At 42.8% G+C, this 14689-nt stretch overlaps 1 protein-coding gene across 1 annotated transcript in view; it reads right to left on the reverse strand.

The window, feature by feature from the left end:
• The window catches only part of qrfprb (pyroglutamylated RFamide peptide receptor b), a 30069-nt gene that overhangs the window by 13573 nt on the left and 1807 nt on the right, over nt 1–14689 (reverse strand). Inside the window, exons 2-3 of the mRNA XM_072667911.1 lie at nt 14561–14682; nt 9–167 (exon numbers count right to left, since the gene is read on the reverse strand). Coding sequence (XP_072524012.1) covers nt 9–167; nt 14561–14682 — 281 coding nt within the window. The remainder of the gene's footprint in view (nt 1–8; nt 168–14560; nt 14683–14689) is intronic.

Here is a 14689-nt window from a genome sequence, read left to right on the forward strand (position 1 = left end):
TAACTCACCCAGCATTTTATAAGCTCGTTTGGGAGTGTACTGCCTCTTCATTTTGAGGGGGTGGACGATGCCCTGGTATCTCTCCACAGCGATGCAGGTCATGGTGAGGATCCCCGTCACGATGGCTGTGGTCTGGACGAACGGGACAGTTTTACACACCAGGACACCTACAGGAGGAACAAAGGAACACAAGGGTCTTTATCCGAGTTATACAGAAGTACAAGAGCAGAAATACCAGAAGCTGTACTAAAACAGGCTGAACCCATCATAGCTCCACCAGAGGGGAACCCTCAGGGTTCTCCACACCCTCAGATACTGATTTATATAAATTGAAATGAAAAATCTCATTAATTTTTAATAGTTTTTAAACATACTGATGCTTGCTTGTAAAATCTGCAGCACAACAGTAACCAAGCGCTCCTATTGGTCGGGACTTTGCTAGTAGAACTGAAGATCTAACGCTCAGATTAACCCCCAACACCGAGACAAGAGACTGACCGAGGAATCAACCAATCACATTCTGAATAATCTGTAAACACGCCACTCTAGCCCTTCTGGGGGTTCTAGATACAAAGTATGTCCAAATGTTTATGGACACCATTTCTAATGAATGCATTCAGACACAGACACACAGCTTGTCTAGTCCCTGTAGAGAAAGAAGTACTGCCAATAGAATAGGACTATATCTCTGGAGCCGATCAACATCATGACCCTATTGGCTCCATGCTGCCTAATAATGCCAGGTGTGGGCTAGAGGGGTATAAAGCCCCCCAGCATTGAGGAGCTGTGGAGCAGTGGAAGAGCTGTGTTCTCTGGAATGATGGTGGTGGAGCTTCATCCAGTACTTTTGGGATGAGCTGGGGAGTTCTGACCATCTGACCTCACTAACGCTCTTGTCGCTGAATGCAGTCAAATCCTCACAGCAATCTTCTCGGGACAGTAGAGACCGTTAATCCAGTTACTATGGAAATTTAAAACAATTATAATAATTTCATATAATCGCCGGGCAGCAAACGTAAGAAGAGGTAAAGGCTGGGTCCCCAGCTCCCGGCTCCACCGCACCAGCTAACAGTCACCTGTGCTGGCCAGGGTGATAAGGGACGCAATAGACCACCAAGCCACTCGGACTCCCACTATGGTTTAATTCTATGGTACTATTTGGTCAGTTGTTTTTTTTTAAGGGCCACAAATGTCAGGAAGGGGTGTCTCTGAGTGGTTGCTGTGCAGTTCTCCTTTAGCGTGATGTTATGTTGAGCTAAAAAGCAAAGTAACGACTGATTTGCAATAATTACCAAAAAAAAAAAAAAACACCAGTGGATGACAACAGCTCGGTCCTAATTGCTCTTAGAGCTGTTAACAATCCATAATCCTCAACATCCTCAATTATGAGTCCTAAATAGCTCCCTGGAGTACATTTGGCGTGCATCAAGAGTTACCATGGTAATGTAGCCCAGTAAAAAGGGATGGAAAATCCAGATTTAATGAAAGCTGGCTAATCCTGTTTGGCAAAACAGGCCCAAGGTAGTCGATAAACACAGGGAAGCAGCCTAGGAGCTTATTTCTGTGAATATTAATTTATGAAACCTTAAAATAATAACGGAACATGGTTTTTAAAACGGGTCCGTGAAATTAAACGGGACTTTTCAGCATCAGTACCCAAAATACACCCCAGACAATAGCACTACAGCGCTAAAAATACAGTACGAGTGAGGGATGTAATGTTAATGTTAAGAGGAGCAGCAGTAGTCTCTTTCTACAGCGCCCCCTAGTGGCCATCTTATCTAGAAGAAGGCTTTCTACTAGATTTTGGAGGAGGAGCATTGCTGTGAGGATTTAATTGCATTCAGCCACAAGAGCAGGATGTTGGCAGTGAGGTCAGGATGTTGGATGATTAATCACCACCCCAGCTCATCATCCGCAACTCATCCCGTCCAAAGGTCAAGTCAAGTCAAGTCAGATTTATTTGTAGAGCTTTTTACAACTGTTGTCGTCACAAAGCAGCTTTACATAATTATTACTTAATAAAGGACAGAGACAGAGAAGAAAAAAGAAATAACATGAAGGATCAAAGACCCCAGTGAGCCCCAACGCCGACAGTGGCAAGGAAAAACCCTCTCAGAGCTGGAGGAAGAAACCTTGGGAGGAACCAAGGCTCACAAGGGGGACCCATCCTCCTCTGGCCAGACTGTTTTAAACATTAATGATAAAAATTACCAAAGCAGATACAACAGAAAGTTAATAGTGGTGATATTAATAGTGTCAGACAGGCACGAGTCCATCTAGGTTTCAGCACGGCCACCAAACAGGCAGCAGCAGCTGGCGGGTGAGCCATGGGTGGTGACGGGTGGGGGGGCCAGCTGGCCGGACTGGTAGGTGGCAGCTGGTTAGACGCAGGTAGAGGGGACCTCAGCGGGCAATCTTCCAGCAGGCCAGGCTGGGTGGCTATTTACTCGGAGAAGGTAAAAAGAGAAAGTTAGTACTGAGAGGAATTTTATGGAGGGCGGAGAATGTTGAGCATCCACATCAGAGTGTGTCTGACGACTCCGGCAGGTCTGATTATAACAGCCTAATTAAAAAGAGAGAGCCAGAAGGTAACACGGACATGGGAGCACCCTGAAAACACCAGCATCTATCTGCTCCACCGTCAACAAACCTGAGTGATCGCGTGTAAGCAGCGAGACGACAGCTCCAGCATCTCAGTGTACTACAATTCCCTGGGTCCGCGAACCCCTGGACCTGCAGCCCTTATCTAAGAAACATTAATTACCAAAAGCTGAACTAAACATATAAGTTTTCAGCTTAGATTTAAAGATTGAGACTATGTCTGAGTCCCCAACATTATCTGGAAGGTTATTCCAGAGTTGGGGGGGCTTTATAAGAAAAGGCTCTTCCCCCTGCTGAGGTTTTCTGAATTTTGGGAACGAGTAAGAGTCCAGCACCCTGAGATCTAAGTAGTCTTGATGGTTCGTAGTATACAATAAGATCCCGCAGGTACTCAGGAGCGAGGCCATGTAGGGCTTTGTATGTTAACAGAAGAATTTTATAGTCTGTACTGAATTTAACTGGGAGCCAATGAAGTGCTGATAGAACTGGACTGATATGGTCAGGTGTTCTTTTCTGCGTCTTGTAGTGATAAGGAGTTTCTTAGTTTGGAGATGTTCCTAAGCTGCATAAAGGCTGTTCTACTAATATTGGCTATATGTTGCTCAAATGATAAATCTGAGTCGAATGTGACGCCAAGATTTTTAGCTGCTATTAAGTCAGATAGTTTATTTCTAGAGTCTTTTGGACCTAAAAGGAGAACTTCGGTTTTGTCACTGTTGAGGAGAAGGAAGTTATGTGACATCCAGAGTTTTATATCCTTTACACAGTCCTCCATTTTCTGTAGTCTAAATTTATCGTCAGGTTTGGCTGATATATAGAGCTGTGTGTCATCTGCATAGAAATGGAAATTAATGCCATGTCTGCTTATAACTGAGCCCAGTGGTAACATGTATAATGTAAATAATAGCGGTCCTAAAATTGAGCCTTGCGGAACTCCATATCTTACTTCTGTGTAATTTAAAGATAAATCTTTTATCTTTACGAATTGATAGCGTCCCGTTAGATATGATTGGAAACATGATAGGGCTGTCCTTGTGATTCCAACCATTTTCTGTAATCTTTCTAGTAATATAGTATGATCTATTGTATCAAAGGCTGCACTGAGGTCTAGTAGGACTAATAAAGATACGTAGCCTTGATCAGAGGCAAGAAGGAGATCATTCGTAATCTTCACTAGGGCTGTCTCTGTGCTGTGATTGGGTCTGAAGGGCTGTCTCTGTGCTGTGATTGGGTCTGAAGGGCTGTCTCTGTGCTGTGATTGGGTCTGAAGGGCTGTCTCTGTGCTGTGATTGGGTCTGAAGGGCTGTCTCTGTGCTGTGATTGGGTCTAAATCCAGACTGGAATTTCTCATACATGTCATTTTTACTCAGGTATAAGCAGAGTTGTTGGGCCACAGCTTTTTCTAATATCTTAGATACGAATGTTAAGTTTGAGATGGGTCTATAATTAGATAATACGCTAGGATCAAGATTTGGTTTCTTGATTAAAGGTTTTATAACTGCTATTTTAAGGGTTTGGGGTACATGCCCAAGGCTAAGGGATGAATTTACAATTGTTAAAAGAGGTCCGATTATAATTGGGAGAATTTCTTTTAGCAATTTAGAGGGAATCGGGTCGAGTGTACATGTTGTACAATTAGCTGAGGATATAATTTTTTCTAGTTCTGGCTGTGGAAGTGGGTAGAAGGCTTCCAGCCTTTGTTCTACAACTAAGTTATGTTCTAAAGCAACTACATCAGGTGACGGCCATGTTTGATTTAATAAGCAGGGTTGGATTTGTTGTCTAATATTTTCTATTTTATTATTAAAATAGTCCATAAAAACATGACTAGTTAAAGATGTTGGGATCTGGGGTTGAGTATCTGCCTGGCTTTTAGTGAGTTTAGAGATCTCATTAAAAAGAACTCTGGGATTGTTTTTGTTTTTCTCGATCAGCGAGGCCAGATACACTGAGCGACCTTTAATGAGTGCCTTTCTATACTGACTAAGGCTGTCCTTCCACGCAGAGTGGAACACCTCTAGTTTGGTCGTCCGCCATTTACGCTCTAGTTTCCGCACTGTTTGTTTTAAGGTACGAGTTTGATCACTGGACCACGGTGCGAGCCTTTACTGCCTCATCATTTTATTTTTGAACGGTGCTACTTTGTCTAAGGTTGAACAAAGGGTATTCTCTAGATCGTTTGTTAATTTAACGAGCTCCGTTTGGTCTGACGGAGTGTAAGCTAAGGTCGATAGGGCTATCGAACCCGTCTCCCACAGGGTCTAGTAGCTCAATGGCAGGTAGTGGTGTTATCTGTTGCGCCACACCAACCATTTTGCCTTAGATGTAGCTCAAAGGAGATCAGATAATGATCCGATATCACTGAGCTTTGAGGTAGAATATTTAGCTGATCAATGCTAACACCCAGGGTCAGGACTAAATCTAGGGTATGATTACAGTAATGTGTGGGTCCAGTTACGTTTTGTATGATGCCAACAGAATCTAAAATTGATACAAACGCCTTTGTTAATGGATCGTCTGCTTTTTCGAAGTGAATATTAAAATCTCCTACTATTATAACTTTGTCGCTGCACACTGCCAAGTCTGCAGAAAAATCACTAAATTCTTTTAAAAATTCAGAATAGGGCCCTGGAGGCCTATAAATATTAATATTCAATAAATATGAATGCATTTTTATTTGTGGCTGGATTTGAAATATTGATGTAGATAAGCTCAAAAGAAGTGAAGGTGTTACAGTGCTGTTGAATAATCTCTAGTGTATTCTGATAGATTATACATACTCCACCTCCTCTGCCTGATAATCTAGGGCTATGTACATATTTATAGCCTGTGGGGGGCGCTTCATTTAAAGCTATATATTGATCAGGTCTAATCCAGGTTTCAGTGAGGCAGAAAACGTCTAGTTTCTGATCACATATCATTTCATTTACGATCACTGCTTTCGAGGATAATGATCTAATATTAGTAGAGCGAGCTTTAGGTCTGAGGTGCTGCTGTTTTCGTTTGATTGCGAGAATTTAACACTGATTAAATGATTAAAACGAGCTGATCTAGATGTTCTATGTTTGGGTGAAGGTACTGGGTGAAGCACCACCATCACTCCACTGCTCCACAGCTCCTCAATGCTGGGGGGCTTTATTCCCCTCTAGCCTGGTGCCAATTCTATGGCAGTACTTCTGACAAGCTATGTGTGTGTGTGCATTTGCATATCTGTGTCAGCAACAGAACAGAAGGGGTGTCCATAAGTATTTGGTCATACTGTGTTTATTCCATCATATGCAGCCATGGTTGCTGAATTAGAAATGCGTAGTTGAAGTAAGGGGCCCCTGGAGATCCTGGAAACTGCGATTCGTGGCTTTGAGGAGCTGAAGAGCTGAGCTATGAAGTGTCAAGCGATGGTAAAGTCCCAATTACTGCAATTTCAGTCTTTCTGCTCTATAAAGGATCTTAATTGTGAATTATTCTCTTTACTGTCTAAACGGCTCTGACTCCTAACTGTGTACTCCGTCTGTACTGCACGGCTAATTACAAGTGTGGGGTTCCTCATAAAGGAGGATTTGACTGATTTGATTGCTGGTAAGAAGGTAAACGCTGGGGATGGAGGGACATTTATAAAAGCCTGCCAATCAGGAAGGTTTGAAAAGGCATGTAGAGGCAGAGAGAGAGAGAGAGAGGGGGGTAGAGAAGTGGTCTCCATTTACGCTGAAGTTCAGAGATAAAGGATAAAGGAATTCACTCTTTAGATGAAGTGATGAGTCCATTCAGAGTCGATTCCATTACTGAGGGAGAGGAGAGGCCCATTAGAGGCAGCGCTAAACATGAGCTACATTCCCTCATTTACACACAGACCCTGAGCTCGGCACGGCATCGACTTTCTCTTTTGAGAGGTTTGAGGCGTCTGAGAAATTACACTGATGACCGTATCACACCGACTCTCAGATCACACAGACTCTCAGATCGCCCCGACTCTCAGATCACACCGTCTCTCAGATCACACCGTCTCTCAGATCACACCGTCTCTTAGATCACACCGACTCTCAGATCACACCGTCTCTCAGATCACACCGACTCTCAGATCACACCGACTCTCAGATCACACCGACTCTCAGATCGCAAACGACTCTCAGATCACACAGACTCTCAGATCGCAAACGACTCTCAGATCGCAAACGACTCTCAGATCGCCCCGACTCTCAGATCACACAGACTCTCAGATCACACAGTCTCTCAGATCACACCGTCTCTCAGATCACACAGACTGTCAGATCGCCCCGACTCTCAGATCACACAGACTCTCAGATCGCAAACGACTCTCAGATCGCCCCAATTCTCAGATCACACAGACTCTCAGATCACACAGACTCTCAGATCACATCGATTCTCAGATCACACCGTCTCTCAGATCACACCGTCTCTCAGATCACACAGACTGTCAGATCGCCCCGACTCTCAGATCACACAGACTCTCAGATCGCAAACGACTCTCAGATCGCCCCGACTCTCAGATCACACAGACTCTCAGATCACACCGTCTCTCAGATCACACCGTCTCTCAGATCACACCGTCTCTCAGATCGCCCCGATTCTCAGATCACACAGACTCTCAGATCACACTGTCTCTCAGATCGCCCCGTCTCTCAGATCGCCCCGACTCTCAGATCGCCCCGACTCTCAGATCACACAGACTCTCAGATCGCAAATGACTCTCAGATCGCCCCGACTCTCAGATCACACAGACTCTCAGATCGCAAATGACTCTCAGATCGCCCCGACTCTCAGATCACACCGACTCTCAGATCACACCGTCTCTCAGATCGCCCCGACTCTCAGATCGCCCCGATTCTCTGATCACACAGACTCTCAGATCACACCGACTCTCAGATCACACCGACTCTCAGATCACACCGACTCTCAGATCACACAGACTCTCAGATCACACAGACTCTCAGATCGCAAACGACTCTCAGATCGCCCCGACTCTCAGATCGCCCCGACTCTCAGAGCGCCCCGACTCTCAGATCACACCGACTCTCGGATCGCCCCAACTCTCGGATCACACAGACTCTCAGATCACACTGTCTCTCAGATCACACCGACTCTCAGATCGCCCCGACTCTCAGATCACACAGACTCTCAGATCGCCCCGACTCTCAGATCGCCCCGACTCTCAGATCGCCCCGACTCTCAGATCGCCCCGACTCTCAGATCATCCCAAATCTCAGATCACACCGACTCTCAGATCACACCGACTCTCAGATCACACAGACTCTCAGATCACACCGACTCTCAGATCACACCGACTCTCAGATCACACAGACTCTCAGATCACACCGACTCTCAGATCACACAGACTCTCAGATCACACAGACTCTCAGATCATCCCGACTCTCAGATCACACAGACTCTCAGATCGCACAGACTCTCGGTGCAGGTGTAGGTTAGTTCAGGTGTAGGTGTAGCAGATTAAGTTTAGGTCAAAGTTAGAATTAGGTTTAGGTGTAGTAGGTTAGGTTAAGGTTAATGGTATAATTAGGTTTAGGTGTAGTAGGTTTAGTTCAGGTTTGGGTTAGAATTAGGTTTAGGTGTAGTAGGTTAAGTTCAGGTTTAGGTTAGAATTAGGTTTAGGTGTAGTAGGTTAAGTTCAGATTTAGGTTAGAATTAGGTTTAGGTGTAGTAGGTTAAGTTCAGGTTTAGGTTAGAATTAGGTTTAGGTGTAGTAGGTTAAGTTCAGGTTTAGGTTAGAATTAGGTTTAGGTGTAGTATGTTAAATTTAGATTTAGGTTAGAATTAGGTTTAGGTGTAGTAGGTTAGGTTAAGGTTAATGGTATAATTAGGTTTAGGTGTAGTAGGTTTAGTTCAGGTTTAGGTTAGAATTAGGTTTAGGTGTAGTAGGTAAAGTTCAGGTTTAGGTTAGAATTAGGTTTAGGTGTAGTAGGTTAAGTTCAGGTTTAGGTTAGAATTAGGTTTAGGTGTAGTATGTTAAATTTAGATTTAGGTTAGAATTAGGTTTAGGTGTAGTAGGTTAAGTTCAGGTTTAGGTTAGAATTAGGTTTAGGTGTAGTAGGTTAAATTCAGGTTTAGGTTAGAATTAGGTTTAGGTGTAGTAGGTTAAGTTCAGGTTTAGGTTAGAATTAGGTTTAGGTGTAGTAGGTTAAGTTCAGGTTTAGGTTAGAATTAGGTTTAGGTGTAGTAGGTTAAGTTCAGGTTTAGGTTAGAATTAGGTTTAGGTGTAGTAGGTTAAGTTCAGGTTTAGGTTAGAATTAGGTTTAGGTGTAGTAGGTTAAGTTCAGGTTTAGGTTAGAATTAGGTTTAGGTGTAGTTGGTTTAGGTTTAGGTTAGAATTAGGTTTAGGTGTAGTAGGTTTAGGTTTAGGTAATAAAATATCTGTGGTTGCTTTGTTTCATTTTCTGTTCAGATGGTTTGGTTGCTGTGGGTCTGGGTTGCGTCAGTAATTCGTGCAGCTGTTTGAGAGTTGATCTATATTTAGTCACATTGTACGAATCCTGAAATGCTCTTTTAGTCACAAACGTACCAATTTAGTGGCTTTCATGCTCTGTAGATCAGCCTGTCTCAAACCCTAATGAACAAATCAGGTCTGGGGCTCGCCAATTATTAGGAACGGTCAGTTCAGGGGTCAGGGGTCAAGCTTTACAAATTCTCTGACTCTTCAAACCTCATTATTCACCCATTCATTTGGCATTATGCACATTTGTTAGGGTGCATGTGTACAAAAGTATGTGGACACCAGGTTCTTCAGCCTTTCAAGGGCATTCACTGTTTTTTTTCCCCTATTTGCTGCATCATCAGTCTCTACTCTTCTACTCTGGGAAGGCTTTACACTAGACGTTGGAACATTTGCTGTGAGGAGTTTTTGGTTGCATTCAGCCAGAAAAATACCATTTTATTATCAGGTAGTGATGTTGGATGACCAGGTATTGGAGTTCAGGTCAGAATTGGGTCAGAATATTGGTGTTTTTAGTATCTAAATCCTTTTCTATGGGGACTTCTAAGCTGCCCAACACCCTACACGTATCCCTCCACCAAGAATAAAACATTTTAGCAGCAGCTCACCTGATTTACCATCATTAAAAGCACTGATTTACCAAACCAGGTGTTGATAGGAGGAGGACTCTAAATAATACTACACTCCGTGAGCAGAACTTTGGAGATGTTCTAATGATGAACACAGTGATGGAGAACCTCCACCACCACTTTCCTGGGCTCAGTGTATGTTGGTTGACTTCCTCTTTGGCACATTGAATAACAGCGTTCAGGAGACTATAAATCATAGGGAATAAACCCTAGTGAAGCCTGGTAAAGCTTCCAGGATTTTTACATGTTAAGACCCTGTCCCTCTGGCCTGACAAGTCCAGAATACAAGGATATATTGGTCATTACCGGGAGCTTTGGCTCTGAGTGATTCTGCTTGCTGCTCCGCTCCACCATCAAGGCGGGGTTAACTTCAGAGGCAGGTTTTAACAGCTGGAAAAGCCTGAGATATAGATTTTAGCCTGGAGGAGTCAGAGCTCAGCGCTGATCGCCTTCATACATATTATTAACACCAGCAACCCTTACAGCTGGTACAGCTTTTACTGCAGGAAAACCAGCCCTGCTGTTCAAGCAGAACTGCAGGAACCACGGTAACTTCCATGTTTCCACAGGCGGGAATCTACCTGAGCAGGTAACAGCCTATAATGCAAGCTACAAGGCCTCGTACTGCAGTAGTGCCAGGCTACTGACGCTAAGATCGATACTATATAAAAATAAGGAAGGAGCCAATATTTACAATCAACCATAATTTACACCATGGCCTAAAGTATCTAGACACCTGCTCCTCCAACATTTCTTCTAAAATCAAGGGCAGGATCCAAGAGTTGCCCTCCCTTTACAGCAATAACAGCCTCTAAACAAACAAGCAACTAAATGAAAACAATCCAGCTTTTCTCGGAACAGTCCTCTAAACAAACAACTAAACAAAAACAACCCCAGCTTTTCTCGGAACAGCTTTCCAAACAAACAACTAAACAAAAACAACCCCAGCTTTTCTCGGAACAGCCTTCCAAACAAACAACTAAACAAAAACAACCCCAGCTTTTCTCGGAACAGCCTTCCAAACAAACAACTAAACAAAAACAACCCCAGCTTTTCTCGGAACAGCCTTCCAAACAAACAACTAAACAAAAACACAACCCCAGCTTTTCTCGGAACAGCCTTCCAAACAAACAACTAAACAAAAACAACCCCAGCTTTTCTCGGAACAGCCTTCCAAACAAACAACTAAACAAAAACAACCCCAGCTTTTCTCTGAACAGTCCTCTAAACAAACAACTAAACAAAAACAACCCCAGCTTCTCTCTGAACAGCCTTCCAAACAAACAACTAAACAAAAACAACCCCAGCTTTTCTCGGAACAGCCTTCCAAACAAACAACTAAACAAAAACACAACCCCAGCTTTTCTCGGAACAGTCCTCTAAACAAACATCTAAACAAAAACAACCCCAGCTTTTCTCGGAACAGCTTTCCAAACAAACAACTAAACAAAAACAAACATACATATTATTAACACCAGCAACCCTTACAGCTGGTACAGCTTTTACTGCAGGAAAACCAGCCCTGCTGTTCAAGCAGAACTGCAGGAACCACGGTAACTTCCATGTTTCCACAGGCGGGAATCTACCTGAGCAGGTAACAGCCTATAATGCAAGCTACAAGGCCTCGTACTGCAGTAGTGCCAGGCTACTGACGCTAAGATCGATACTATATAAAAATAAGGAAGGAGCCAATATTTACAATCAACCATAATTTACACCATGGCCTAAAGTATCTAGACACCTGCTCCTCCAACATTTCTTCTAAAATCAAGGGCAGGATCCAAGAGTTGCCCTCCCTTTACAGCAATAACAGCCTCTAAACAAACAAGCAACTAAATGAAAACAATCCAGCTTTTCTCGGAACAGTCCTCTAAACAAACAACTAAACAAAAACAACCCCAGCTTTTCTCGGAACAGCTTTCCAAACAAACAACTAAACAAAAACAACCCCAGCTTTTCTCGGAACAGCCTTCCAAACAAACAACTAAACAAAAACAACCCCAGCTTTTCTCGGAACAGCCTTCCAAACAAACAACTAAACAAAAACAACCCCAGCTTTTCTCGGAACAGCCTTCCAAACAAACAACTAAACAAAAACACAACCCCAGCTTTTCTCGGAACAGCCTTCCAAACAAACAACTAAACAAAAACAACCCCAGCTTTTCTCGGAACAGCCTTCCAAACAAACAACTAAACAAAAACAACCCCAGCTTTTCTCTGAACAGTCCTCTAAACAAACAACTAAACAAAAACAACCCCAGCTTCTCTCTGAACAGCCTTCCAAACAAACAACTAAACAAAAACAACCCCAGCTTTTCTCGGAACAGCCTTCCAAACAAACAACTAAACAAAAACAACCCCAGCTTTTCTCGGAACAGCCTTCCAAACAAACAACTAAACAAAAACAACCCCAGCTTTTCTCGGAACAGCCTTCCAAACAAACAACTAAACAAAAACACAACCCCAGCTTTTCTCGGAACAGCCTTCCAAACAAACAACTAAACAAAAACAACCCCAGCTTTTCTCTGAACAGTCCTCTAAACAAACAACTAAACAAAAACAACCCCAGCTTCTCTCTGAACAGCCTTCCAAACAAACAACTAAACAAAAACAACCCCAGCTTTTCTCGGAACAGCCTTCCAAACAAACAACTAAACAAAAACACAACCCCAGCTTTTCTCGGAACAGCCTTCCAAACAAACAACTAAACAAAAACACAACCCCAGCTTTTCTCGGAACAGTCCTCTAAACAAACATCTAAACAAAAACAACCCCAGCTTTTCTCTGAACAGTCCTCTAAACAAACATCTAAACAAAAACAACCCCAGCTTTTCTCTGAACAGTCCTCTAAACAAACAACTAAACAAAAACAACCCCAGCTTTTCTCGGAACAGTCCTCTAAACAAACAACTAAACAAAAACAACCCCAGCTTTTCTCGGAACAGTCCTCTAAACAAACATCTAAACAAAAACAACCCCAGCTTTTCTCTGAACAGCCTTCCAAACAAACAACTAAACAAAAACAACCCCAGCTTTTCTCTGAACAGCCTTCCAAACAAACAACTAAACAAAAACAACCCCAGCTTTTCTCGGAACAGTCCTCTAAACAAACATCTAAACAAAAACACAACCCCAGCTTTTCTCTGAACAGTCCTCTAAACAAACATCTAAACAAAAACAACCCCAGCTTTTCTCTGAACAGTCCTCTAAACAAACATCTAAACAAAAACAACCCCAGCTTTTCTCTGAACAGTCCTCTAAACAAACATCTAAACAAAAACAACCCCAGCTTTTCTCGGAACAGTCCTCTAAACAAACAACTAAACAAAAACAACCCCAGCTTTTCTCGGAACAGTCCTCTAAACAAACATCTAAACAAAAACAACCCCAGCTTTTCTCTGAACAGTCCTCTAAACAAACATCTAAACAAAAACAACCCCAGCTTTTCTCTGAACAGTCCTCTAAACAAACATCTAAACAAAAACACAACCCCAGCTTTTCTCGGAACAGCTTTCCAAACAAACAACTAAACAAAAACAACCCAGCTTTTCTCGGAACAGCTTTCCAAACAAACAACTAAACAAAAACAACCCCAGCTTTTCTCGGAACAGTCCTCTAAACAAACAACTAAACAAAAACAACCCCAGCTTTTCTCGGAACAGCTTTCAAACAAACAAATAAACAAAAACAACCCCAGCTTTTCTCGAACAGCCTTCCAAACAAACAACTAAACAAAAACAACCCCAGCTTTTCTCGGAACAGCCTTCCAAACAAACAACTAAACAAAAACAACCCCAGCTTTTCTTGGAACAGCCTTCCAAACAAACATCTAAACAAAAACAACCCCAGCTTTTCTCTGAACAGTCCTCTAAACAAACATCTAAACAAAAACAACCCCAGCTTTTCTCTGAACAGTCCTCTAAACAAACATCTAAACAAAAACACAACCCCAGCTTTTCTCGGAACAGCTTTCCAAACAAACAACTAAACAAAAACAACCCCAGCTTTTCTCGGAACAGCTTTCCAAACAAACAACTAAACAAAAACAACCCCAGCTTTTCTCGGAACAGTCCTCTAAACAAACAACTAAACAAAAACAACCCCAGCTTTTCTCGGAACAGCTTTCCAAACAAACAAATAAACAAAAACAACCCCAGCTTTTCTCGGAACAGCCTTCCAAACAAACAACTAAACAAAAACAACCCCAGCTTTTCTCGGAACAGCCTTCCAAACAAACAACTAAACAAAACAACCCCAGCTTTTCTTGGAACAGCCTTCCAAACAAACAACTAAACAAAAACAACCCCAGCTTTTCTCGGAACAGCTTTCCAAACAAACAAATAAACAAAAACAACCCCAGCTTTTCTCGGAACAGCCTTCCAAACAAACAACTAAACAAAAACACAACCCCAGCTTTTCTCGGAACAGTCCTCTAAACAAACAACTAAACAAAAACAACCCCAGCTTTTCTTGGAACAGCCTTCCAAACAAACATCTAAACAAAAACAACCCCAGCTTTATTAACTTCTCCAAGCAATAATAATAAACAGTAATATTTGCAATTAACCATAATTTTACACTGCATGGCCAAAAGTATCTGGACAGATGTATCCAGATGTTTGTCTCCCATTACAGTAAAATCACCCTGTACTCTTCTGGCAAGGCTTTGCTCTACATGTTGAAACATTTGCTGTAAGGAAGATTTGATTGTATTCAGCCACACAAGAAAATCAGAACACACTTTTCCTGAAGACCTTAAAAGTATTCCAGCTCCACAGCTGTACCTCCACACCACTGTGACACACACACACACACACACACACACACACACACACACACACACACACACTCAGCTCTGTTGTACCTCCGCTCCACTGTGAGGAGATGTTCTGCAGGAGGGTAAAGGGCACGCAGAAGAAGGTGATGAGCAGATCGCTGAGCGCGAGCGAACACATGAAGAGGCTGGAGGCGCGCCGCGCGGCTCCCCTCGCGA

This window comes from Salminus brasiliensis, chromosome 22 (genome assembly GCF_030463535.1).
Source record: "Salminus brasiliensis chromosome 22, fSalBra1.hap2, whole genome shotgun sequence".
Taxonomy (NCBI): Eukaryota; Metazoa; Chordata; class Actinopteri; order Characiformes; family Bryconidae; genus Salminus; species Salminus brasiliensis.